The 25,565-nt window shown below is 48.6% G+C and overlaps 7 protein-coding genes and 1 non-coding gene across 8 annotated transcripts; 3 read left to right on the forward strand and 5 right to left on the reverse strand.

Moving 5' to 3' along the window:
• Positions 1-3,657: 3,657 nt before the first annotated feature.
• GGI43DRAFT_358794 (uncharacterized protein) lies at positions 3,658-4,544 on the reverse strand. Its single transcript, XM_083202356.1, has one exon. It carries the CDS (start codon positions 4,453-4,455, stop codon positions 3,844-3,846), a length of 612 nt encoding a protein of 203 aa, XP_083061214.1. The 5' UTR covers positions 4,456-4,544; the 3' UTR covers positions 3,658-3,843.
• Positions 4,545-6,933: 2,389 nt separating this feature from the next.
• Positions 6,934-8,247, forward strand: GGI43DRAFT_358814 (uncharacterized protein). The gene has a single exon (XM_083202357.1). It carries the CDS (start codon positions 7,377-7,379, stop codon positions 8,148-8,150), a length of 774 nt encoding a protein of 257 aa, XP_083061215.1. The 5' UTR covers positions 6,934-7,376; the 3' UTR covers positions 8,151-8,247.
• Positions 8,248-11,797: 3,550 nt separating this feature from the next.
• GGI43DRAFT_t92 lies at positions 11,798-11,895 on the forward strand. Its single transcript has one exon. It is a non-coding gene; the product is annotated as a tRNA-Leu (tRNA).
• A 3,488-nt stretch (positions 11,896-15,383) lies between these two features.
• GGI43DRAFT_358918 (uncharacterized protein) lies at positions 15,384-17,309 on the forward strand. The gene is made up of 2 exons (XM_083202358.1): positions 15,384-15,688; positions 15,762-17,309. Exons 1-2 carry the CDS (start codon positions 15,600-15,602, stop codon positions 16,942-16,944), a joined length of 1,272 nt encoding a protein of 423 aa, XP_083061216.1. The 5' UTR covers positions 15,384-15,599; the 3' UTR covers positions 16,945-17,309.
• On the reverse strand, positions 17,310-19,423 carry GGI43DRAFT_358919 (uncharacterized protein). The gene has a single exon (XM_083202359.1). The coding sequence runs from the start codon at positions 19,183-19,185 to the stop codon at positions 17,674-17,676; it is 1,512 nt and encodes a 503-aa protein (XP_083061217.1). The 5' UTR covers positions 19,186-19,423; the 3' UTR covers positions 17,310-17,673.
• Positions 19,424-20,115: 692 nt separating this feature from the next.
• GGI43DRAFT_403248 (Phospholipase/Carboxylesterase-domain-containing protein) lies at positions 20,116-21,483 on the reverse strand. The gene is made up of 4 exons (XM_083205779.1): positions 21,148-21,483; positions 21,052-21,087; positions 20,605-21,002; positions 20,116-20,507 (listed from the first exon to the last, which is right to left on the reverse strand). Exons 1-4 carry the CDS (start codon positions 21,352-21,354, stop codon positions 20,435-20,437), a joined length of 714 nt encoding a protein of 237 aa, XP_083061218.1. The 5' UTR covers positions 21,355-21,483; the 3' UTR covers positions 20,116-20,434.
• Positions 21,484-22,172: 689 nt separating this feature from the next.
• GGI43DRAFT_403251 (translocon subunit SSS1) lies at positions 22,173-22,878 on the reverse strand. The gene is made up of 3 exons (XM_083205780.1): positions 22,645-22,878; positions 22,487-22,573; positions 22,173-22,408 (listed from the first exon to the last, which is right to left on the reverse strand). Exons 1-3 carry the CDS (start codon positions 22,727-22,729, stop codon positions 22,368-22,370), a joined length of 213 nt encoding a protein of 70 aa, XP_083061219.1. The 5' UTR covers positions 22,730-22,878; the 3' UTR covers positions 22,173-22,367.
• Positions 22,879-23,453: 575 nt separating this feature from the next.
• GGI43DRAFT_422440 (leucine-rich repeat domain-containing protein) lies at positions 23,454-25,522 on the reverse strand (the record flags this gene model as incomplete). Its single annotated transcript, XM_083208110.1, has 2 exons — positions 23,454-25,152; positions 25,455-25,522. The coding sequence occupies 2 exons, from the start codon at positions 25,520-25,522 to the stop codon at positions 23,454-23,456; spliced, it is 1,767 nt and encodes a 588-aa protein (XP_083061220.1).
• Between the last annotated feature and the right edge of the window lie 43 nt (positions 25,523-25,565).

Genomic DNA, 25,565 nt, shown 5'->3' on the forward strand with positions numbered 1-25,565 from the left:
CCCCTACAGTTGCTGGGGAAATTCATCTGCACCCCGGGCCCGAAGACCTGGACACTTATCTGTACCCCGGAGGCCTGGGCCATGCAGGCTATCTTTCCTTCTCAACATCCACTGGGCTGAGCTCTTACAAGAAGATGGCATGGGAGGGGGGGTGTATGATATCGCAGCTCTGAAAAAATGCGATCTTGGCCAGGGGAAACCAGACAAAATACAAAAAAGAAAAGAGGGACGTGTACGGTTATAGTATACTAGTCATCTGTACTACCCACACAAAACCCCCAATCACCTCCGTGCTGTTCCTTTTTATATATCCCTTAGCGTGACACGTAAGTGACAGGATTGATAGCACTAGTCTGCGGGCACTCTCTTGACAAAATAAAAAAGAGGAAAGAAAGCCCAGCCAGGATTCTTGCGACTATGAAAAAATTATGGAGTGCTGACCAGCGAGCAGGGAAGCGTGCCGTGCCGCCAGGGGTGCGGGAATGTTCGATAGCGTTATACTACTTTGTAGACTAAAATTACTTGGGGAAGAAGAGATGATCAGCCCTTTTTTTTTTTTCTTCCATACTGTATTCCATTCCTTTTTGCATGGAGAGGGAGGGTTGTCAGAGAGATTTGTGCGGGCTGCCATCCAAGCTCTCGGATTGACGCCGGATGAGATGGAAATACCAGCCCTTCGGACGTGATGTTTCCGAGAACAAGTGCCTCCCCCCCTTTACTTGATTGATATGTGACACAACGCACACGACAAGACAAGTGTATGAGTACACACAGTAGACGAATAGGGAAATAACACATCGGAAATAGATGGGTTACGCAAATCCAAGCTGTCGGGCTCTTTTCAATTTTTGAAATTGAAGCTGCTTGTACGAAGGGCGCCTCTCGGAAATGTGTCAATAAAATCCTTCTGTACCTGGTGTTGCGTGAAAGGTGTGCTTCCGCTTAGGTGGTACGGGCTGTGATTTGTCCGATTTGGGGGCTGAGCCCAGAATTTGAGCCGCTGATGGATGCTGTCATGTGGCTAGCTGTACCTGCAGGTTGTAAATCTGTGACTGCTGTACAATCCGTCTGGAAGCCGAGCTTTCCAGTGAGTTGATGGGCGCTGAATCAAGACGTATTTAGCATGGATTGCTTAGAGGATTGATCGTCCTTATCAGTTAGAATACACTACTTTTGGTACATATGTATGTATAAGAGGTTAGACATGCGTATTCTCATCCCTGAAGCGAAGGCCTAGTCCGAGAGCAGAGTAGTAGGGCTTCATGGATTAGTCTCGCCCAGCACCTCTTTCAGCCCTGATTATATCTGGTCGATCATCTAGTAATCTGAAATTTGGAATTATACTTACAAAGCAAGTGCCATGATAGCAGCCACCCGCATTGCAAAAAGAAGCTGGCATCACTTGGAGAGCCTCCAGGGTAGAGGGCAAGGAGCAGCCGTCATAGCACCTGTGCTCTCTCCAGAGCAACTTCCAAGGGCCAATATTGAAGCCATTTTTGATGACACGAGACAATCTTTTTCTTGTCAATTCCTGGGATTTACCCCAAAACTCACCACATGCTATCCCTGCCGGTATTCTAGCCATATGCCGTAGGTAGCAGCGAGCAGATACCAAATCTTGCTCAATGGTGCGGAGAAGCCTGTAAACATCCAGACAATGGATGGTATAAGCGGAATTACAACGGTAATACCTGCCAAAATATTCTTTAGCCTCTGGAAATGAAATGGATTTGTAAAACCGTTATATACCTATGTATATAGATGTATTGGTAATGGAGAAGGCATATGGGCGAGCACCTGGAAGGAGCTGTTGCTATGATGAAGATTCCTTCTCCAGTATGCTGTCTATTGCCGCTTATCTAATTCTACTCTTCCGTCGGCTACCACTTGATAGTTTTCAGTAAGGCTGTAGCTACACCAAGCTGCTCTATACATATTTTCCAGATTTAAAACAGTGTAAGTTTAGCATACAGTCGTTAGCCGGACTGTTCTACCGGCAGAGGAACGTTGGAGCCAAAGTTTATTCTCGATCAAATGTTTGAGTATTCTTCTTGTTTTAGCTTGATCTTGCTCAGCTCATTGTACACAAGTCACATCTTGCTCGCTGGTTCATTCGTCCGAATGTGTTCAAGAGCACCAGAGATCAGGCACTACTAGTCACCTCGACTCGCCACAGCGTACACGTACAGCGAAGCAAGTGCGTACTATACTAGCACTAGCTTCCCGCGGGACGAAAGCGGCGCGCCTTGTGGGCGTCCATCACTCGGCATCGGGTGAACTAGGACAGAGAGTCTCAGGGCCTGTGGAGCAGCGACAGTCGGGTGGAATGAGAGTTGCGCGCCGTTAAGCAACGACTCAACGAGGCGCTCATTTGCTCCAGTGCTTATGGAGGATCATCACTAGATGGCGGAGCTGTTTGAGCCTTATGGACCTCAGATGAGGCTCCCCGCACAAGAAGGATCTATAATAAAATCCATAAGCAGTATTGAGCAGCAGCGGCAAAGAGCCAGGGCTGGATTAGTATGGACGTGGTGGTACAACTGCCGCTACTGCACTAGCAAATTGAAGCGGAGCCCAGGCTTAACGAATATGAGATTGCTTACCACGGCCGTGGAAGCGACGGGAAAGATGCCATGGTGAAGGAAAGAGCACGCGAGGGCTAGTGTATCCAGAGCAGTGGAATTTGTTGTTGATTAGTGACTGTTGCGAAGGGTCGGTGCGTGTACGGTGTGTGATGACGAGACCGTGGAGTTGGGACTACCCAACAGCCTGGGGATTCGGCATCGAGTGGTGATTTTTGATGAGGTATGCAAGGGTCGCAAAGACCCAAGGCACCGGGGTACAGAAGGGCAAGGCAGAGAAAATGACCAAGTGATCAAGTCACGAATAAGGGCAACGAGGGTCTAAGAACGTGATACCGACGAGGGTAGGATTTACAGGTCCCGTGCGCTTGGGACTCAGGGCGTCCGCAGACTTTGGGACCAGGTTGTTGGATTTTGCAGCGTCAGTCCTTCAGGTAGGGAAGCATGTGAGGAGCACTGAACACCAAACAGCGGCCGATGGGCGTTGGTGATGTCGCCGAGGACTTGGGCCAAGTAACACAGGCGGCGATGGCCTCTGCATCTTTGGCAGGTGGTTGCCGCTTGTTGGATGCGATCCTTGCAGCGGGCGTCCCGAGTGTGTGCTCCTTTGCAACAAGACGTCGACAAACATCGGCGACATAAACATTACCTACATACTATGCAGTGCTTCACACTGATAGTAGCGAAGCTTGCGCAGGGAGCTCCAAGACCTGTCGTCGTGTTGGAGCCCAGAGCCTGGGATCTGCCAAGTAAAAAACAAGGCTTTGTCATCACGCGACGCAACCACACTGCGGCTTGCATTGCTGCTACGCATGCATGTTTCTTGCGTGCAGCTCTAGCTTGCACCGTACCTGCAGCCAACTGTCCTTGTGACCACATTCATGCATAGCCAGTACGGCGCACACCCAGATAGAGTACAGCATTATGCATGGGCTATATCGGGCAGGTTGGCGGGGGCGGCTGAAAAGAAATTGAAACGCAATCTCAGAGCATCGCAGTTGGGGGCGCAATATCTGCCTCTTGCATGTATCAAAGATATTGTTGGCTCCTTGGAGCCCGACCGCCTGGTGCGCGGTGAACCGTTGCATGCATGAATCTGCCGCAGCTGAGATTTCCAGCTGGTGGATGGGTGTGTGAACATGGTCATCGGGCATCACAACGTTTTTCATATTGCCCATCGCGGCCTGAATACCGCTATAATCAAGACTTCTGCAAAGAATCGAGTAAAGACATGCTAGTCGGCCAGTAAACGGTGTATCAACTAAGAGTTGTCGCACTTGGAATGGCCCGATGCGAACAGCAACTTACAATATGCTACTGATGTAGGACAACTGTTAGCCATGTCTCGGACCGACGATATCTGGCTTTCGGACACAGATTCGGGCTCCAGTTGTTCGGCGATGATCAAACACATAGGCCATTTCGATTCGAGATATCGTGATACCGAAATTTCTCTGCCATGCAGTGTGCTTCGCCAAGCAACCAACATCGCACCCACCGCTTGACAGGTGTGTGCTGTGGCACCCCGGCACAAGTCTAATTTGCTAAGATTGCGGCTGCGAGATGCTTGTGCGGCTGATCTGCCCAGGCTGCAGCTGGCTGCAGGAAAAGCAACAAAGGGTAAAGTGTGTGTGGGAGGCCACTTGAGAGCCTGCCATGATAGCCTGCTTCCAATAGGAGCCCCCTTTGAGTGCTTTCTTGCATCCTCCTCGCAGATTTGGCATCTTGACAAGATGACTGGTTGCATTCCGAGGCCTTGGCCAAAGGTAAAAACGTGGGGCTGTGAGATCTCAAAAATGCTCTGAGAACATGACAAAGCACTACCAGAAGGCGTCGGGATTCGTAGATCCTCGGATGACTTTCTCCCGCCCATTACTCAGTTCCCTCACTAACATATTTTGACTTTGGCAGCGCAGCCATGGTTCCTGAGAGGCGTTGAGGGGAACTCGATGACAGCGAATGAGAGATCGCCCAAGCCAAGCCACAGAGCCCCGAGACCCCTGCTCTGCTGAACGCCATCGTCTAAGCGATCAAACTAAGCCAGAAGCACCCTATATCACAGCATCGTCTCTGGGGCTCGCTTGATGGGTAGAAGCATTACTGTTGAGGGGGTAATGAGGGGAGATGAGGAGAAGCAAAAGGCAAAGATGTAATTGAAGCCACCTGAATGAAGCGCAGCAGTTGATTGGCCCACGGTTGCATGAAGCTGCGTGAGGAGCAGATCTTCCCCTCGTCCGTCCGCAGCATCGATCGGTCTGGAGTCTCAGCCTCGGGGTACCCCGATCGGCACCTGGGCCACGATTGCGACGGAGATACCGTCGAGAGAGCTGAGCTGCCCTGTCCCAATAGTGTGTGAGCCTCGTGGACGTAGTATTCGATATATTAGCTGAGTGATGAATTCGGTATGTTTTTGCGCCATCTGAGTGTGCATGATATTGCATGGGTTGTTTCTAGAAATTCCCTTGATGCAGCAGACAGGCATCAAACAAGCTGGATACAGGCATCTGTCTATTACATGTTCGCACCTTCCTGAGCATCAAAGAGATGCCGAAGGACTTACAAGCCCGAGACAAGCCCGTACTTGCACGTATCTTGCTATTGCCCACTCCGCAATAAACAGCTTGAAACTATGTGCATTAGCGTATCCAGATGCTAAACGGGTACAGAGGCACCACCTTGCGCTAGCGTGAGGCAGTTGCGGCAAGAGTCAGAGAAGCTCCAGTTGATAGGGTAATAGGTCATTAGGGCAGGCACCGACGATGCTCGCCAAGCATCCAAGGTACACCATATGATTTAGTAGGATATAGTTGTTTATAGTAGAGCAAGATCGATGCTTAGTAGCGTTACTATTGCTCCAACATGGGAAGAGATTGCGCGATATGACTAAACCGCAGCACCTCGCTAAAAAAACCAAGCAGTATTCGTGGAATCCCGCCACGATGGACTCATAATCATGACCCGTGGCGGCCAATGACATTCACATATGCACTAATTCCATTCCTCTCACTCACTACCTACTAGGTACTCACCATAGCCGTGCCGTGTCCCGCCGTTTGCAATTAATCGTGCAGCTGACCGCCATATCACCACCGGACAGAAAAAAGCAATTTTCGTCACAGATAGCGCTGCAAGATCCACGCCAGTGCCTGAGCGATCGCTCCAGGGCGCGGCACACGAGAGGGGCACTAGCAGGTTTTGACTTTCACGATGCCGCTACCAGCATTCGTCGCAGCGTTCGTGCCTGAGCCGTTCGGAGCCATGCCATCCCTTGCGTGGCATGGCATAGCTACCAACAGCGTCGCATCGCTCTCTCGAGGCTCGCTGAGAATCGCGCGCGCGGATTGACTCCAGGCCGCGCAGCTGCTGAAATTACTGCCTGCCAGGTAACTGCATGACCACGCCGGTGCTAGCTTGAGTCTGGATGCGGCTCCTTGTGTGCTGACTGCGAGGATGCTGTCTTGATGCTGTCAATCCCAGGGCGGAACAAGTCACACGGCGGGTGTCGTCCAGCACAGGCTCAAGGGCAGAGACTAGACTCAACCTGTAAACCCGACGGTCGGCATGACGTCTACCATCCAAAGCAAAGTGCTGTACAAGTCGCCCAGCAGAGGTTTTGACATGGACTGGCTTCCCTAGCAGCACTGCGACCGGGGTCTATCAGCCCACGATTACGAGGTGGTAGCCTTGGTTGGCTTGGCCTGGACCCCAAGGTGGTTCAGTTGGAGACTAGGATGCAGGTGCAGGGCGACTTGTTTCGTTTGGTTTGGATCGCCCCAATCAAAGCACGCCGCTATGGCTGAAGCAGACGTCAATGCACACACACATCTCGACATGTTCGCAGCTTCTTGGCTTTTGGTGCCTCACCGAGCACCTGAAGCCCAGAAAGCTGTTGGAAGTGAATTCGGTTCACGGTACAACACAACATTCCATAATACAGCACCGGACAAGCCACTCTCACTAGGCCCGGATCTTGGCGTTGCTAACTCGCCAGCAGAAAGTTATCGGCACAGCCATCGGCTCGAAGGTTCACGGACGAGACGGGTCTCAGTTGGAGTCATCACCACGGCTAGTCTCGCACTCGGAGTTGCAATGTGGAGAAGCCAAGGTGCTGTAAGGCCTAGTCGGACGCCCATCACAGCTTTGCTCAGCAGCCACAGAAAGATACCTCCAGTCCTCGCAGGTACGAGACGAGAGCCGGCCAAAGCCACCGCCCGGTCCAGGCTCCATCCGATACCCATGCGAGCACATGGACTTTAACTGACCCCAGCAATCCACACGCCCGCCAGGTATCTACACGCCCACTCGCTCCGACGCCCACGCCTCCGCATCATGATCGGTTTACACATATATGTACCAAGCCGTCTCCTCTCGGCACTCCGGATGGTCTTGTGCATCACATTGCTAACCTTCCAACTCGGGCTCTTGGTAGCTTTAAAAGAGACACGATCGGCAGCGTTTTGGGTTTATATATACTCTAGACGAATCAACCGCCTCTGATCGACTGTTTCGCCACCTCCTGCATTTGTGTGTGCCCGGATACGCCATCATACGCACCACTACATCATACACATCACCTCCTCACCTCCCTCTACACTTTATTGGCCCGATCGTTCCGTCTTAGCTGCATGGTCGATTGAGTTTGCCATTTAACCAGCATATATATTATCAACACCATCGCCAGTTATTTTTCATCTATACCCCAATCGACTTACACCCGCCCACTCACACTCTCATACTCACTCACTCATACCCACTTCGACACACCAAAGCACCTATACAACAATCATCGCCATAATGCCTATTTTCAGCGGCCTTGGCCAGCGACGAGGGTCCAAACCCCGAGAACTGCACATCCGAAAAATCTCATTTTCTGGCTGCTCGCTTTCTTCAGCTTCCGACCGGTCATTCTCATCAGATTCATCAACATCCACTATCCGCGCCCATTCGCCTCGCCTGGCAACCAGCACCGGCACTTCTTCTAGCTTCGATGGACTCTCCATTCACTCAACTTTACCTCCTAAGCGGCTGCATGACCGGCCATTTATCCTGTCTGATCGACAACACTTTGAGTCAGCGCCAACATTTTACGATAGCGAAGATGCCGAGAGCAGCGATCTCGAAGCCTCTGAGAGAGACTTTGATGGTGAGGATGATGACCAGACACAGTTCACCATGGAGCTACCTCATGCAAGCCCTGTGAGCAACCACGACTATGATGTTGCAGAGGAGCCACAGGATTATTTCTTCATGCACATCACAAGCAGACCGAAGCCAGCAAACCAGTCTCGTTGGTCTGACTCTACCATTGCATCAACCATCGCCTCACTGGACGACCTCACTCCCGTGTCAAGCATGTCTGAGCCTACTTCAGCCGCTATCGCCGATGCTGAGGAAGCTGAAGCTACTGGCGCATCTACCCCTAGCACCTTGACCTTGGCCGCTCCCGTCCCCAAGAGGCCAACGTATAAGCCTGTCGACAGCTTTGAGGACTACGTCAGACGCGGGGGCTGGAAGCGAAGAGGTATCGTCTTCAATCGCGAAGACATGGATACTTTTGAAGCCCGATAATTCATCGGCATGACAGCACTTTACAACATGACAACCACATCTCCTATCAGTATTTATCTTCATTTCGTGGCATATATTTTACCATTACAAGCGTTTTAACTCGAAAATTCAGCGTCTGCATTTAAGCATACTATGCTCACAAAGACCTTGGAGTCTACAATATCTTATCTTTTTTATTTTGGTTTCGGCTTATATGGGAGGGAATACTATGGATACTTGGTACAGCCTCGGATATGGCTACACACTAAAGAGAATCAATGTTTGCATCACTGCATTTTCATATCGTCTGATATTTGGGACTTCGGAACGAGGCAACGGCCGAGAAGGAACTCGATTGGCATTGGATACCCGAGGGGGGTGGACCCAATAACACCACGAATACAACAATACGTCTATCATTTGAATTTTTTATTATCATGTTCAATTTTCTTTATGTCTGCACTATCATAGCTTATACTTACTCACAAGGGCAATAGTCCCTGAAAAATCATTGCTCCAAGACTTTATCAATACAAGAGCATAACCAACCAACGTCATTGATGCCCGCTTCCGATGTGACTTGAAATTTTTTCGCTTCCGTATTTTTCCTTCTTAGCTCGGCACTCAGTTTGGCTGCCGCAGCCTTTCCAGCTGGACAGGGTACGTCTGTGTATCGTCATTGCTCTCCACCCCAACTCTGGGCAACGGCATACCGGCATGCCGGCAATAGAGTCAGTGTGTTGTGCGTAAAAAAAAAAAGGCACGAAGTTGCCGGGCCACGCGACATGCCCCTGGCTAGTTTACTAGCATTACTATGGTACTGTACTGATTTTTTTCCCCCCCCCCAGCCGCCTTTTCCCTCCCAGCCTAGAATTTTTTTTCTTGACATCGTGACCTGGGTGAGGCTCGGCAACACCGCCCCATGTGAAAAAAAAAAAAGGGACCAGGCCAGAAAAAATTAGTATGGTGGATGCCGCCGATGCCCCGGCTAAGGCAGTGCTACTATTAATAACAAGGGGGGGTATGGGAGTTTAGGAATTTGGATACGAAATACGAACAGGAGCGTATTTAGTAGTTGAAAGGAAGCTTATCAGCGGGATTGTTTTTGTTTTGCTTTGTTTTGCTGTTGTTTTACATAACGTTTTGGTTAGTTGTGGTGTTGTAAGTGATATTGGGTTTTGTGATTCAGGTAAAGTTATGTGCAAGTGCTCGTATGCAACGGATTAACCTTTCAGGTTGTCTGACGCGAAACGGTGAGTGGTGACCGTTTGTTATGTAAGTTTCCAGCTTGTGGTATTTAGCATCAACGATGGCGTCTGAGTGTTCTTCTGCGGAGAAAGTTTGAGACGGTTATTATTATGGAGCGGCGAAGCAGATTACGAGATGACAGCTCTCCAATTCCCCGTGGCTAAGATAAGGCTGAGGGATGAATAACTCCGCAGCCAGTAGTATGGCACGAGTATGTAACTGAGCTTTGGTGAGATTGAAGCTTATTGCAGCAAACAAAAATAAGCACGGCCGGTAACCGGCAGCCTTCAGGAACTCCTTTCTTTTTTTTTCCCTTTCCTTTCAAGGGGAGCCCGTGTAATTTGGATGGGACGTTGGGTTACATTGTTGTGAGCTGAGGCGTGCGTGTTGGGGATGCCGAGTACGACTTGGCACCCTGGCTAATGGAATCTAGATCCTTTTTTCCTTTCTTTTTTGACAACTAGAGATCTGGAGATAGTTGCGAGATAGTGCATAGAAGCTAGCAGCCCAAGAAATTAGAATTTCCGGTCTAGAAGGTAGGAAAAGGGCAGCAAAAGCAAAAAAAAAGGTTGATAAAATTTTCTAGTGTCGGCATTCCCAAAGCTTTGACGCCTAGTAGACTGGTAGTCTGGATGCTAGTTAGTAGCTGGACTGGAGCTATCTAAAGCTTCAATTAAAATTTCTGCTCTAACCAACAGGCCAGCTGGCCAATCCAAACGCATTGACAGGATATGGGGATCAGCCAACCCACCGGTACCGCCGCTTCTTTTCTTTTCTTTTTCTTCTATTGCATTGATTTCGAATAATCTGCCCCAAAAAGGTCGGTGAGCCTGATGTAAGACCCAGGACCCTGAAGAGCAAGCATGGGGGTGCTGCAAACCCCCCCTGTCAGCTCCACGTGGAGTGAGAGAAGAAGGATTCCAGCGGGATGGTAAGACCCCGTAATAATACCAGAAGCTGTGCTGTGCCCTTGACAGAGTTAAAAATGGATTGAGGATATGGTGAGACGCGCTGGAATGAGAAGAAATAGATTACTCTGCGCGTTAGGATTACTGAAAGACAGGCAGGGATGCAGAGAACTCCATGCAAATTACAGCTGAGGAATGAGGCGTGAGGCGGTGAATAGGTACCTTACATATGCACGTATAGGTAGGCATCTGGTTTAGTGGACGGACTTGCCCGTGATTTGAACGACGGGATAAGAAAAGTAGGGCTGAAGATGGATCACGTAGGGACTGCCCTTGTTTGTGTTTGAGGTTTCAAAAGAGGCGGTGTTTTACTCGTTTTCGGATTAACAATTTTTCATCTCATGTTTTGGATCTGGCTCTTATTAGAGTTAGAGAGCGTGCATTGACCTGTTAGTGGGCAGAGCATTGAGCTTTCTTAGCCGAAGGCCTAGAGTTTTGGTGGAGTAACGCGAAGCGATATTTGAAGCTGTCAAACTGGAGGCCTGTAGTCGAGCTAGAGCGGGCTACTAGAGACGCAAGGAGCAATTAGGCGAAAGTGAAGAGTGAATGCATAGCGGTGTGATTTTATATCTACGTCATTTCGTCTGCAGATCGCTGCTGGTCCGTGATGCAGTAGAATAGGCCACGAAACTATATTCTTCTTCCCCTCTTCGCAGAGACTCCGAAGTCGCAGTTGATAAACTTAAAGTGTAATATCACGAATTTCCTTCCTATGGTGTCCTCATAACTTAAAAGGCTTTAGATAAGCCTCGGAGATGCATGATACGCTTGATGTGAATGGTGCACAGCTCATCCCCGCCTTTGACGGTTTCGCCTATAACTAGTTATCGAATGATACTACACGGCAAAAAGATATTTCATTCAAGGATATATTACTTAGTAGTCCAGCCGTCTCCATAAAGCAGCCTTTTGTTGATGAGTAAGTAATTAACCTACTTCAACTGAGTTATAGTGATAGCAGGCCAGGCGGCTCATAGACTGCTAACCCAATTATAATCGCGTGCCTAAAGCATATAGATTAAGCTCTGTCTCAATGTCTATCACCGTCTGCCATAGGCCAGTAACAAGCTTGAACAAAACTACATCCAATTCGTGCTTACGTTGGCTCAACCCTCCAAACGCTATAAAATTATTGTTATCAATAGCTCAAAATAGGAGTCAGAGGGATCAACTTGAAGCAACGTCCTCAATGCCCTCTACGGATGTATCCAGCCCATGCACCCAGCAAAAGCGAATATGTCGAGTGCAAATACCAACTTACCTTTTCAGAATCGTTATCACTGGATACTACTTATATATTGCAATAAGCAAATATATAAAGCGCAGAGGCAGATATATTACCATATTCAGTAGACGACTTTACCCTTTCCAATACAATTGTGAAACAGAGAATTGACCGATGCAAAGACATCAACCTGTTCGATCGCTGCCACCCAGCATCTCATGATATTTGGCGAGATGGCCGAGTTGGTTATGGCGTCAGGTTAAGGCTACCTTAACAGCAATTCCTGGTGGAGCAATCCGCGTGGGTTCGAGTCCCACTCTCGTCAAGCGTTTCTTTTTTTGCGTATTTATATCAATGTCTTCGTAGAGTGCGTATAATAATAGTATTAGAAGTTGTCTAGGCAGGATGTCCTTTTTTTTCCTCCTCGCTCCTTTCCTTTAACCTTTCTATCTGGTAGCTGGTCGCGAATACTCGGCCGCTTTTCCAAGGACACTCCCGTTGGTACGCCTAGGTATGTAACATCTATTCGGTATACGGCAAAGAAAGAGTAACCGTGGAACACGGGTTGGCTGAAGCGCGTTGATAAAGACTGATGACATAAGAGACTACAGCCTGGCTTACAATGTCCTGGGGAATTCACTCAAAGAAGCAGCCCGCTTTGGCTGAATTCATATACTTCTTCTTCTTAGCCATGTGTATAGAACTTAATGGCGCCCTATGCAGAAGTCTACACAGCCAGCTTCTTACCAGAATGACAAGAGTGGAACTGCTTCAGAATATTTGCACTTTCGCAGAAGAAAGCCATCTAACCAACATCTAGTATCACGTCATTGAATCATTCGAAACGACTATATGCGCTCAGCTCGCGATGCTTATGTCGACACTTGCAATAAGCCGGTGCCGGTCTACATTCTTCGACTCCCAAAATGGTGCCACTCCTCATATTGCATCACAATTATATCTCAAGATGTGGCAGCTTCCCTCCCTTGGAGTGAAGTCGTATCAGTGCTTTATCTGTGAATTCAATATGCTACGTGGCGTGCCCCAAGGAGCCACCAGCTTCCTATTTGATAATCTGCATTATCACTGGTCTAAATAGATTCATGTGCAACGAAATTGAGCCACAGAGAAGTTTGTATGCCAAGTATTGTTCGTTGCGGCCTCGATGTCTTCCAAATAAACGAAAATGAAATGAAAAGTTTGAAGCTTCACATCTCTTCGGCTGCTATTCCAACATTACTCGTCATGAATGATGGGGAATGTACAGCGAAGGCTCAAAAGCTAATATAAAGCTATCGGTTCGTTTAATACATAGAGACGTATATAGGAGAGGAGAGGCTCTATGCTTCCCTTACCTTTAACTCTATCGAAGCTAAGCAAACCGTCATGTAGATTCGTGTGGGCATCTTTTTCAGATCAAATTTAAAGACGCTGATTATATTATGAGGCCAGAGGTCCAGGAGACGGCTATTTTCGGCCCTCTTTATAAACTGATTGCCAAACAGAGACCAGAAGATGATGATATGGAATATTGGTATGCGCCTTATGGCCGGAATCGAGCTGCAGTGCGGGTTGGGGAAGGAACTATAGAAGAGAAACTTGGAGGATATATAACAAAGAAGTAAATGATTTATCAGTTGGTCTGATTCTAACTTTACATCTAACCATCTGAGCTGCTGAGCTGCTGAGCTGCTTTTTCATTATCGCATGCTACTTCCCAATTACTGGTCAACGTAAGTGCAGTTTACCGACCTTGGAAGTACGCCTTCACTATTCCCCTCCTCTCCATTTCCCCAATTTACCATCTTTAGATCTGGTACTTCTTGGGAAAATACCTCAAAAAAGCGGTCGCCGCAATATTCATTCCTATACTTCGTATTAAGGCAATATACTTAGTCCGTCAGAGTGTAAAATCTTACTCAAATAGCAGGCAATTTAAATTTTGAACTCGAATCGACGAGTAGTCGCTTTCGAGACTGGTATAATTTAGATTTATATAATAGCAACAGAGTAGTTAATGATAGACTTACTTTATACAATCATTGAAGTTGGGGACATCAAATGACGCCCCTTTGTAATCGACTTCACGAAATAAGGTAGCCTAGATCTGATAAGTATTTAACTACCTATGTATTATACCTAGGACGTAGAGAAAAGTTATGTATTCTATACCTGCATGTCGTAAATTACTTACCTGGGGATCGTCTTGTGCGATTACATTAGCCGAAAATAGAGCTAAGGAAATGAAGTTGGTAAGTTTCATATTAACTACTATTAGGTCGCTCTTCAAAGTATAAATCCTGCGTTTATTAAAGAAGTGAAAGTATCCGCAAAACAGGTCGAAGAAGAGCAGTATATATAGGCCTAAAAGGCTTGGGAGAGGAAGAAATATTAATAATAGCATATCCAGCTTACTATATCGCACTTCTCCTGATATTATGTCTTAAGACATGGTACAGTAAGATGCGAAAGCAGTCATGGATATTATCCTTGAGCCATGAAGAATAAACACCTAATATCGGCTTGCAGACAGCAGCTGTTGTAGTAATATTGTCTCACTTGTCAGAGAGCAATTAGGGGCATTTCAGAAACACAGTGACTCACCTCAAGAATTTGGTTTAGACCAAACTAAATCTTGAGACTCTATAGCAACACTGTCTCATTTAATAGAGGACGCCATAAGAACCTGGTTATAAAATAATGGCTTACTATCTTCATTAAGCTTAGCTACTCTCTAACCTCGAAATTCATCGCGGGGGACGGCAGCGATTACTTCATTTAACATGAGAAAAAAGATGTCTATATAGGGAAATATTATTCAGCATCCCAATTTCGTTATCCAGAACCACGGCCGTAGCCTAAAGAGGCAGCCAGCAAATATATAAAAGCATTCAGCCACTAGATTGTACTTAAGGCAGTAGAGGCAGTAGAGGCAGTAGAGGCGGTAGAGGCAGTAGAGGCAGTAGAGGCAGTAGAGGCAGTAGAGGCAGTAGAGGCAGTAGAGGCAGTAGAGGCAGTAGAGGCTGTAGAAGAAGATTAAAATAGCTGCAATTTCGTGACATTAGCAACAGCTGAGGTGCTGGATAACGAAACTGGGATGCTGAATGATAATTTCCTTTACATATATACACATCAATCTTACCGCTAACCAGTAAGATATTTGTATGGGCAGTATAAATGACAAAGTTTAATAGTTCAATGTTACGAGCTGGTCCACCCACTGGTCATTGTTTCATATCGCACAGTGTTATATATTAAGAAATAGTGAGAAGTCATCTGTGATATTGGTATATCACTACTCTAATAGCAAAGCAAAAAGTTAGTTGCCACAGTGCAGCATAGGCAAGGCGCTGATTTCCATGCTTTGGAGAAGCCCGTGCACATCGTCTCAGATGAGTAGAGATAACTAGAAGCCACTCTTATTATGTAAAATGGTCCAAAGTCGATATACCAGACAATACATTATTGTCCATAGTGTAAACTTGTGCTCTTATATTGCTTTGAAGAGAATTGCCCGAGAGCCACACGGGCCGCTTGGTATACTTGGGAACGAAAAATTCGTCCTTGGCACAAGAAATATCCAAAATCTGAATTAAATAGAAAAGAAAGAAAGAAAAAGTCCAAACGGGCTACATCTTTCAGATAGAATTCTTCTCTGCTCAGCTCTATCTATGCGGCTGATACATGTAGCTTTCAATCCCAGTCATAGCGCCAATCATTGAACCTGAGGCTTGAGCTCCAAACGGGCAACTGTGGCGCCCCGCAAAACCAGACCTGTGGCTAGTGAATCGGCCTTTGCAGTGTTGTTGCTATGCCAGGGTTTTTTTCTCCAAAGCTCGCCTTCCAGAATTTTGGAATCAAATTCTCGGGCCTCTGCATTGCATCTCACCAACCACCTCACTAACAGAGTCGCAAGTCGCGACATCATTGGGCCACTGTCTACAGCTTGACAAACGCCCTTCTCATCCTGCGTCGCGCGCGTCTTAGGCAACCGCTGTCTCTTTTTTTTTGTGTTTCTTCTCGCCCGCCATGGCGCCTCTCATCCTGCACAACGTCCCCGACGAGGAATGCTATGTCGGCGAAGACGGCATCAAGCGACCTTATGCCATGATCTACCCGTACGCTTCTCTTGACTTTTCCATCCTATCCTCCTCTCAGACAATCAATTAACAGTCATCTCTCCCTTGCTAGACACGAAGGCACAACCAGAACACGACGGAGCATCGCAGAAACGGGCTCCTTTGGCAAATCAACAAGACGATCTCGCTCCAAAACAGGCACTCCCGCTCGCGGTCGAGAAAATCCCACGCTCGCCGCCGCCGATAAGCTCTTCTACGACTGGGTCCAGAACCAGTCGAGCACCAACCCTCCCTCCAACTCCAACCAGCGCAAGAGCACCGCCGGCGCCGCCTCAGGGGCCCAGGAAGATGCCGTGCCGCAACGCGCCGCCGTCAAGACCTCGCCCGTCGAGCTCATCCTGAGAGGCTACCGCTCATCGACACAGCAGTACGCCGCCATCGCCCACTACGAATCCCTCGCCGGCATCATCCTCGAAGACTATCCCCGAGAGCCGCCTTCTTCTCAGCGACGATACAAGTCGGAGCTGCGCGATCCCGCCTTTACGCGCCGCCGAAACCTCACAGTCGAAGAGCGCGCTCTGGTGAACCGCGCCGATGGCGGTGAGCACTGGGTCAAGGTCACTTTTGCGAGCCTAGAAGCTGGTAATGCCGCCATATATTCCAGCCCGCAGAGGATACTGGGACATCTCGTCTACGCCGAGCCCTATCGGGGACTGGCACCCAAGGACGAGGCCTGCCCAGATATCGAACAACTGGAAGAAGAGCGATCAAAGAGCGTGCCCAGCTTTGTGCCCCCGACTTTCGGACAACCTAAGAGGAAATCCGTATCAGGTCTTCCCACGTCGTTTAACAGCCGTCTTCTCGACCTGTCCCCTACCGAATCGAGGGAGTCTAGCCAAACCATGAACAGCGCCACTCTCACAAGCATCTCTCACGGCTCAAGCGCCACCATCACCGAACCATTGCCTCTCGGATTAACATCAAGCATCGAACCCATGGAAATCGGCCAGGAGGACAGCATCTTCTGCCGACGAATCCCCACCGCGCGCAAAGCCCGTCTACTCCCTGCCGAACAAGCCCTCCTGCCGCAGCAATCTGTCGTGCAGCGCGTCCTCAACGCAGTTCCCATTATCAAGTGGTTCTCCGGCAGCATGATTGGCAACGAGGTGCCACGAACCGAAACTGGCGAGTTTGACTGGGGTCGCGCAAGTCTCTACTGGAAGATTATCTGGTGGCTTGACGCCACGTTTAGTCTGTTCAGGGGTGATGTGTATAGCGTTGATAAGGATGATTAAGAAGGGATTTTGAATTGTTATATCTACGGTTTTCTTTTACTTTTTGAGCTCGAAGCTGGATGGGATATTTTATGACATGAATGGGGTGGAAAGACTAGACGAAAGTAAAAGATCGTCTAAACAGCGTTTCATTGATGGTAAAGCAGCGCGTATTTCCGATGCGAAGGAAGAATACAGCTGCGTTTTTTGGCTGAGGGGGATTTTCACAGCATCAGCATTTTAATAGGGTTCGTAGGTAATCATGGACTCTTTGTAGGCGTTCGACTGGGTGTTACACAAAAAGGAGGAGAGGGGGAGGATGTATGTTAGATGAAAGTTTCTTTTTCTGTAAATGGGAATAAATCCTTGGGATTTTTTGTCTACAGTTTATACCATTTTCCTCTCTGTAAGACGCCCAACTCTTTTGAATATTGTTATTCTGCTTTGAGACATCTAGTTATGCCAAAAAGAAATAAGAGAAAAGAAAAAAAGACCTAATTTGCCGCCTTCCAAAAAAGATGATGCATGCTCTTGAAATAAATAAATAAAAAAAAAAAGACAATCTGGTAAATCATTTCGTAAAGCCATTCAATCATATAGATGGATCAAAGAGAACCAAACACCAAGCAATGCTTGAGACGCAAGGAAAAAAGAGAGAGAATAAGAAAAGAGGAAGAAAAGAGAAAAGAGAAGCTCTGTACATGCCAAAGACGCTTTTCCTATACCGTTGTTAAAGGAAATTGAAACTTATCAGTAGTCATGGTTCAACAGCCCCAGCCTGTCCTCTTCTTCTTGCTCATCATGGCTATCTTCTCCGTCATCATCATCATCTTCCTCATGTTCATGCCTGGTTTCTCGTTCAGTGAGCTCCCCGCTGTCATCATCTGAGATTGTCTGTTCTCTCGATTCCTCAGCCCAAGGCCCTCCGTTGATATGATTGTCCTCGCTATGGTCGCGGTCAACGTTGCCGTGATCTTGATGTTCTTCTTCCCCTCGTCTTTCATGCTCCTCTTCTTCATCTTCGTCTTCGTCTTCTTCACCGATTCTGTCGCTCAACGGTGGAAACAAGCCATTTTGCAGACTAAGAGACGGCGATGCTACAAGATTATCCAGCAAGTCAAACGTCACATCTGTGGGCGCCCGCCGAATCGGCTGTGGCGAAAAGGGGCGAGCATTCCGCGGTTTGTTAAAATCAACCGAGAAGACGCTCTCAGAGTCATTGCTTTGCGGTTTAGGGTCTGCAGCTGTGGCGGCAAGCGACTGGTATCTTTCACTGTCAGCCATCAAGCTCTCGCTTCTTGGCTCAGACGCGGTGTCGGCCAAGATGCTCTTCGGCGGTAGGATAGAAAAGAGCTTGACCCCTTCACCGCCGCTCGTGCCAGCACCGTGGAAAGGGTCATCCTCAATGGCGAACAAGTCTTGGCCTTTTTCCAAGACGTCGTCCAAGCCGCCGCCACTCCAGCCTTTCCTCGCCAAGCTCTCGAATATGTCCACCTCGGCTCGCACAAGGCTACAGCTCGCGTCGACTATCCGCCCGCTCGTCTCTTGGCTCTCTCGCAACAGCGTCCTTGCATGATCTGCATGCAGGCTCGTCAGTCCATCGAGCTTATAGGTCAACTCCACAAGATGGGCTCTGAACCGCGCCACATCCCTGCGTCTCTGCTTATGCAGCTTCAAGCCCTCCTTCTCCAGGCGCTTAACCTCTCTGCTCTGGGCCTTGATATTGTGCTGATACGTCTCCTCCTCGTCTCCAATGACGGTTTGCCACTTATCGAGCTCGTGTAATAGAGGCACTTCGAAGGAGCGGTAGACCGTCTCGGAGAGGATCTGCTGGTGGTTGGCAATCAGATGATGCACGCCCGACGCAGACATGAGGGTATCGGCGGTGCATTGACCCTTGGTGGTGAAGCTAGCCGTCATATTGGCGGTCCCATCAGGACCAATGGGCTCCGAGCGAGCCTCCTTCAGTCTCGCACATGCTTCCAGCGCAGAGCCAAAGGTGGAGGCGGCCGTGGAGAGAGCAGCGAGGGCAACCCTATAAGCCTTGGCCGAGGTCAAGAGATCCGCATAGGCCTCCTGCGACCGCTCGAGATCTGCTTTTGTTATGACAGAGTGCAGCGGGCGCGGCGGGGGCGGTAGAGGCAGGTTGTACTGAGATAGCGGGAGGGCGGTAGACGCGAGAGAGTAGACGGGAGATTCTGGCATGGGGGGCAGTTGAGAGGTCGCGGGACTGGAGGGACGAGAAATGGTGGGAGTCTCCATGCTTTGCGGAAGAGAGAGGAATCGACTTTTGATGGCAAATGAGGCAAATTTCGCCGATGGCAGCGATGAGAAACCGTTGCGGTTTGATTTCTCTCTTTTCTCGTTGGGCCGTATCCCAGTGGCCGGCTCGGCTCTGCCTGGAAAGAAAGTTTGGTGTTGCACAGCTTGATAAGAAGCAAGGCGGGAAGAGATAAAGAAAAACAATGGCCACACAGCCCACGCTACTCGACAAGCCTCAAATCAAGCGCACGGCTCGGTGTTGCAGAACTTGGACAGGAGAACAGGCGCACGACCAGCTGGAGAGCACATGGCAGGACAAGAGCCAGAAGTGCGAGTGTCATGCCATGGCCAGGAAGCGAAATACTAGTAATTAGTGCATTTCGAAATCCCATGGGGACATGGAGTTATGTCAGGCAGATACTGTGCTGTATTACTCCGTACTTTGTATTGTGCTGAGCAGCCTGGTTAGGTACTGATGATTCGGGCAGTTATTGGCCTCCCCCACAGCACCACAGCACCACAGCACCACAGCACCACAGCACCAGGGGCCACAGCAGCGTCCCCCAAGCCTTGCAGCGTCTCATCCTGTAGCGTGATCAGTTGTCGCCATGCCCGCTGTGGCCCGCCGTGGCCATCCATAAGCCGCCACGCATGACACCTGACGTCAAGGCAAAGCATCGCCCTTATCTTTCTGGTCTGCCCAGGGCTGTCTCTTCATCGCTCCCTTGTGATGCGGGTAGAGCAGCCGATGCAGGCAGCCTTGTTGGGGGGGTGACGTGGTTTTAGGGGCATATGCAAGGCCACGAACACGAACTAGAATCTTTCTGCTTAGCTACAGGTGGTGATGTCCATTCATTAATGCCTGTAAGTGAAGGTTTTTGCAGCCCCTTCTAGGCAAATGTTAACAAGACTAGCATCGAAAATGGTGACTAGAGTCTGGAAGCATTTATTATCTGCATGGCGTGCAATGTTAGTGATCAATCTGTATGCCAGCGGATCATCCCCCCATAGCTCTAGTTAGTGGCGCAATGGCCCTTGGTTTCTTGCATATGGAGCGGCCTAAGCGCCGATGAACACGTCCCTCTGAGTCCACTCTTTGAGTTTCCCTAAGCATGCATCTTCAAACCGCCCGCATCTTGCTTGGCGTTTCAAAAAAAGAAACACAGATTTCTCAACTCCAGATTTCACGTCTGCAACTTGTAAACTTGCTCATATAGCACCATCAAGTCAAGTCGTTTCCAAGCACCCGCTACGGCAGCTTTTCTCCAATAAACTCTTCTACATCAAGCAGCTCGTCCTCGCAAGTCTCATGACCCAGTCGGCTGCCCACCACCACTAGTTAGCATGACCGACTATAGTAGTTTCGAGATATTTAAATGTTGAGAGAACTAATAGTCCAAGGGAAATAGTCCAACTTACCCGTACGCATTCCAAGAGACTGAGAATCCCATCGCCACGAGTGCCTCTCGGCTTTTCTTGGCAAATCCCACTGGCACCAAGCGGTCGTCCACGCCGTGGCCCTGGAATATGGGAGTTTCTTTGTTTGGATTCTCTTCGGGCACGTATTCCAAGAATTTCTGAGCCAACGGTAGCCATGCAGAAAGCAAAGCAATTGCAGCAAGAGGCTGTGGAAATGTCAAGCCAGCAGCCACGGCTATCACTCCGCCTTGCGAAAATCCAGCCAGCATGATACGCTTGGACGGGATTCCAGCACTGATTTCTTCCTTGATGAGGCTGTGAATGTAGTCTCTGCTGGCAAAAATACCATCTACATCTTCATCCGTCTGAAGCGCATCTGGCGAGCCATCGTAAACTTTCTACAGCACTGATCAGCATTGTCACTCTCATTGGAAGCGGGGAGCCTACAATATCAAACCATGCAGGCATATAAGCGCTGGCTTTCTATATACTAGGTATTAGCCCACTTTGAATCCCAGATCCACCTATTAAGTATAAAATTACCGCTGTAAACGGGATTACTGGTGCATGGGGTAACACAAATTTTATGTTATCGACATGGCCGTTGCTTCTCCACTGCTCGATGGGTTCATGTAGTGTTTCTGGGTTGTCGCCTAAGCCATGGATGAAGATGATGGTTGCCGTATGTTCAGCCAAAGGTTCAATAACGCCAGGATCCGGTCGGACAGAAATGGAAATTTCCTTCTCCATAATTTTGTAAGATAGTGTAGTCTAATTGTCCCGTTCAAATGTGTGATAGATAGAGCTTATTTGTCGTTGCGCATTGACGGTACAGCACCAACAATCGTAATATCAAGACAACCGAAACAAGGAATTGGAGGGAGAACATTTCAGAAAGATTGACATCTCTCCCTCATTTATACCGTATTTTCCAATGCCAGCTGGCATCGACTCCTCATACATGTCTTAGACAGCCTCGTGTATTCTTCATGACAACCGCCAGTCAAAGTTGTGCAGGGTAACTCCCTTGCAGTTAGCCAAAATGCTCTTACATATATGTTTGCTGGCGACGTATCCATGTTATCCCACGGGTAGCAGAGTTTAGCTTTTCTTTAGCTCGTTATTTATCAAATTTGTTTGGTTGAAAATGCCTGAGTGTGCATGATGTAGAGACAGATCCTCCTAGTCTATAGCATAGCCACGGATTCATACAGCGTAGCTGGTAGCTGCATTGCGTATGTCGGCAGCTGAGAAGACGCATATTAATGACATATAGAATGCACCGGAGGACAGTATAAGCTCTTTAATCACTGTAGATAAAGATGTATTTTGTCGTCTGTGCAGGCGACCCGCTGGTCTGGGCTCCCAGCTCTCCCAACATCACAACAGTCCATTGAGAAGACGTATTCCCACCTTGACGGGCATCAAACTGCTGTTCGCATCCCCATTTCCGTTGTAATCACCATAAAATAGCCAAGTAGTCGCAAGCACACAGGCCACACACATCACGTATCATCAGATTAGTCCAGCGCAAGGTTAGCACTTCTTGCGACCAGGCCCTCATCTTGTCCCAGAACCAATCAATTAAACATGCTATTGCATCCCACTCATATCCGTGAAATAAGAAGGAAAATAGAAAAATATACACAGCGATATTCTTCTTATCGCTTCAAGTCCCTTCTCCGTCCATTTCATTCAAAACTGCATCACAGCCCGGATATCCCTTTCCCAAAAAAAGAACGCCGTCGAGAAGAGTAGACATTTTATGCTGAGCCGACAAGGAGGCCGTTGAGGGGAATGTGTACTGCAAAATTGACAAGTTAGCTTGACGGAATCGGTATGGAGAAAGCATTGTAGCATGTGTTGGGGAGCAAAAACGCACTCAGCTTGACGACGAATCCGACTGCGCCCATGACGCCGAAGCCGATGCCAACAGCCTGGCACAGCTTAAGGAACTCCTTCTGGTCGGCTAAAGAAAACGAAGCCGCGTTAGTAAAAATACATCCAAGGATGGAACACGTGGTAGGAAGGCTCTCGTACGCTTCTGGCAGCGGTTGATGAACTGAACGCCGTCCTTGAAGAACTCGCGGGGAACATCGAGGATCTCCTCAACTTGATCGGCCATTGTGATGAATGTGGGAGCGAAGGCGCGAAAAGGCTTATAGGATCAATGCAATTGGCGAGGAGTCGCGTGAGTTGGAGAAGAGAGAGAGAGAGGAAGAAGGGATTCTGGTGTCGCAACAGGATTGGCGAGGAAAATAAGTGGGAAAGCTCGCTGTGCCTGGAGTAGTAGCCAGCATTCTCTAGTAAAATGCCACCTCGCCTCAAATGGGCGTGGGGAAGGGTTGGGCCGAGATTCTCCCGGTTGCAAGCTACCTGAGCTGTCTAGACCCTTCTACCATTTTACTCGATGAGACGACTAAGCTAGATGTCCTTGTGCCAAGCAATTTTATTATTTTTCTTTCAAAAGCGATTTTTCTTAATAAAAGATAAAAATAAAAGAAATAATGTTACATCAAATGTTGTGAAATATGGTAATATTTTAGCTTTCATGAAGACAAAGTGAAGCCAGCCAAATGTATTCACAGAAAGAGACCTTGATCAATACAAAAGAGTACCGAGTATGGAAATGCAATAAAATATCATAAATTCCCACCATTACCGACGCTGCCCATGCAATTACATACCTATATACCCAAAAACAAAAACATCCTGAGCCCATATTACAGTCCATGCAAACCCATGCAATTTTGAAAAAATCCACCAAAAAAATCCGACTTTCCAACGACGCCCGTGCAATGCTTCACACACACATGTACATTCTGTCCCTCTCATAACAAATTCCTCACTTACTCAATCTCAGCCTCTGGGCCAACTTGCTCCACGCTCACATATCCTTCTGGCAAAGACCACCTCTTATTCTTCTCCAAATCCTTTGGTCCACAATTCCACGAGCACGCCCGATGAAGAAAAGGCACCGCCATCTCGCTCACATCATTGGTAAACGGCTTCGTGATGACATCCGTAACGTTTTGTTCCCGCCTGGACATGATGGTGCTAGTCCTCAGCTCTCGCCATTCGATCCATTCCATCGGGGGCACCACCAGCGTCTTTCGACAGTTTGAGCAAGTCAGCCCGCCCATATCTTTCTGCGTAGAGGCGCGCTGGAGCAGTTTTTGGAGGTGCACAGGTCCTTCTGGGATGTAAGACTCGAGGACACGAAGTTGACTGCTGCGATAGCAGCTCTGCAGAGCCATCTCGACCAAGCTGGGCACGGCGCTCGGCCTCGTCTCTTGCTTTCGGAAACTCGTCGATGCCCGTGGGGAGTATGAGACAGCGAGGCCGAACTGGTCACTGGATACCTCTACAGGAAGCACTGATCTTGTTTCCGACTCTAATGGAAGTTGAAAATCCGAGAGAACCTGGCCCCTGGAGTCAGAGAACTGCACCGGGCTTCGACCGAGCCACTGGGTCAGATATCGTGGAATTTTAGAACCATCCACACGCCCTATATACCTGTGCGCCGTGCGGGGGGCAGGGCGTAGAGAAGTCTTATCCTCACTCTCTTCTGTAGGGATTTCGCCATCTGCCCTGGACTCTGTGCAGCCCTCTGGTAGAATGAACGGATTGACAAACAGGGCCAGGTCGCGGAGCTTTCCTCCCGGTTGCATCAAATCAAGAAACTCGGCAGGCAGGTATGAAAAATGGTTCTGAGACAAATTGAGCTGCTTCAGGTTGCGCAGCTTGTAAATCACGGGGGGCAGTTTCGTAAGTAGGTTTCCACGAAGGCTGAGAACCGTAAGATGTGTGAGATCAAAGATATTTCCAGGTAAATGCGAGAGCCTGTTTAGCGAGAGGAACAGCTTCAGCTCGGGCTCCTTTGGCAAAAAGGCCACATCCTTGGCCACAACTGGTATGCTAGCAATTTGGCCAAGGCGTTCAATGGTGTCATTGGAGAGCTCTTCTAGTCCCATAGACCATAGATCAACCGATTCATTGCCCCTGTCAAGGCAGTCTTCAATCTTCTGCCTGGCCGCCATCTCGGCCTGCGACAGTCGGATCCGATTATCTTGGTACGGCAGCCTTGGCGGAATTAGCATCTCCAGGCCGTCCAAGACATCTTCGCCATCAGTGGTGACATCACTGCCCAGAAAAACGCCGCTGTCATAGTCCCTTGTCAAGGTGCGTTTTCTCTGCTGCAGCAATGTGTTGGGTGCATCGCCGTCTGTCGCAGGGCGCTGCTGAAACCAGGTCCCAACATAGCGTTTCTTCGGCCGTCCCTCTACATAATTGTCCAATCCCGGGTCGTCATCACTGGAGAAGATTGCAGGATCACTGGAATTAAACCGCAGCGGCGACGAATTTCCAGCTTGATAGTTATTATTACGGCCACGCTTGCGGGGGTTGTTAGAGAAGCTCTGAGATTGCTCGTCCCACGATACTGCGGGGAGCGGAGGCAACGACGGCTCATCAGACATTTGGACGGATAAGCACAGAGGGGTGAAATAGTCCTTATATCTGAAACGGGAAAGTTGCAAAAGGGAAAATCTGAGATAGATCGAGTAGCGGTAGACGCGCTCAACGCGTATAAGTAAATAACTTGCAGCGCTTAGCAATAAAGGCCCCACGCCGGTCAACTCCACAGCCCTGTCGCGTGCGCTATAGCTTTTGGATAGGAGAAGGACGCCGATGTGTATAGGGGGATCGTTCGGTTTACGTGAGTGAAGATCAAATAGTTTTCATCTTTGTAAAAGCTCAGACGGCTTGGTCCTTTTATTTCTCTTCCTTTTGCTCGGCCTCTTCTTGTTTGTTGCGTTACTTTCCGTATATACTTCAGTGTTTACGCCCACAAGCTTTTTAGCTTTCGCGCTGGACAAAACGAGTTGGAGTGGCGGCTCGAACTAGCAGCTGGTCCCATGTTAAGTCTAGCCCCCCGCATTTTTCTAGGCGGCATGAATTGC

The sequence above is a fragment of the Trichoderma evansii genome, assembly GCF_050947405.1.
Source record: "Trichoderma evansii strain SZMC 28006 chromosome Unknown GGI43scaffold_8, whole genome shotgun sequence".
NCBI classification, from domain to species: Eukaryota; Fungi; Ascomycota; class Sordariomycetes; order Hypocreales; family Hypocreaceae; genus Trichoderma; species Trichoderma evansii.

Bases quoted from the DNA above. Each gene is read 5' to 3' on its own strand.
- GGI43DRAFT_358919 (XM_083202359.1), bottom strand. From the start codon at position 19,185: ATGGAGACTCCCACCATTTCTCGTCCCTCCAGTCCCGCGACCTCTCAA.
- GGI43DRAFT_358814 (XM_083202357.1), top strand. From the start codon at position 7,377: ATGCCTATTTTCAGCGGCCTTGGCCAGCGACGAGGGTCCAAACCCCGA.
- GGI43DRAFT_358918 (XM_083202358.1), top strand. From the start codon at position 15,600: ATGGCGCCTCTCATCCTGCACAACGTCCCCGACGAGGAATGCTATGTC. The intron at 15,689-15,761 runs GTACGCTTCTCT...CTCCCTTGCTAG, and splicing joins CCTTATGCCATGATCTACCC to ACACGAAGGCACAACCAGAA.
- GGI43DRAFT_403251 (XM_083205780.1), bottom strand. From the start codon at position 22,729: ATGGCCGATCAAGTTGAGGAGATCCTCGATGTTCCCCGCGAGTTCTTC. The intron at 22,574-22,644 runs GTACGAGAGCCT...CGTTTTCTTTAG, and splicing joins CATCAACCGCTGCCAGAAGC to CCGACCAGAAGGAGTTCCTT. The intron at 22,409-22,486 runs GTGCGTTTTTGC...TCAATTTTGCAG, and splicing joins CGGATTCGTCGTCAAGCTGA to TACACATTCCCCTCAACGGC.
- GGI43DRAFT_358794 (XM_083202356.1), bottom strand. From the start codon at position 4,455: ATGGGCGGGAGAAAGTCATCCGAGGATCTACGAATCCCGACGCCTTCT.
- GGI43DRAFT_403248 (XM_083205779.1), bottom strand. From the start codon at position 21,354: ATGGAGAAGGAAATTTCCATTTCTGTCCGACCGGATCCTGGCGTTATT. The intron at 21,088-21,147 runs GTAATTTTATAC...CCTAGTATATAG, and splicing joins CAGTAATCCCGTTTACAGCG to AAAGCCAGCGCTTATATGCC. The intron at 20,508-20,604 runs GTAAGTTGGACT...GGTGGTGGGCAG, and splicing joins GTCTCTTGGAATGCGTACGG to CCGACTGGGTCATGAGACTT.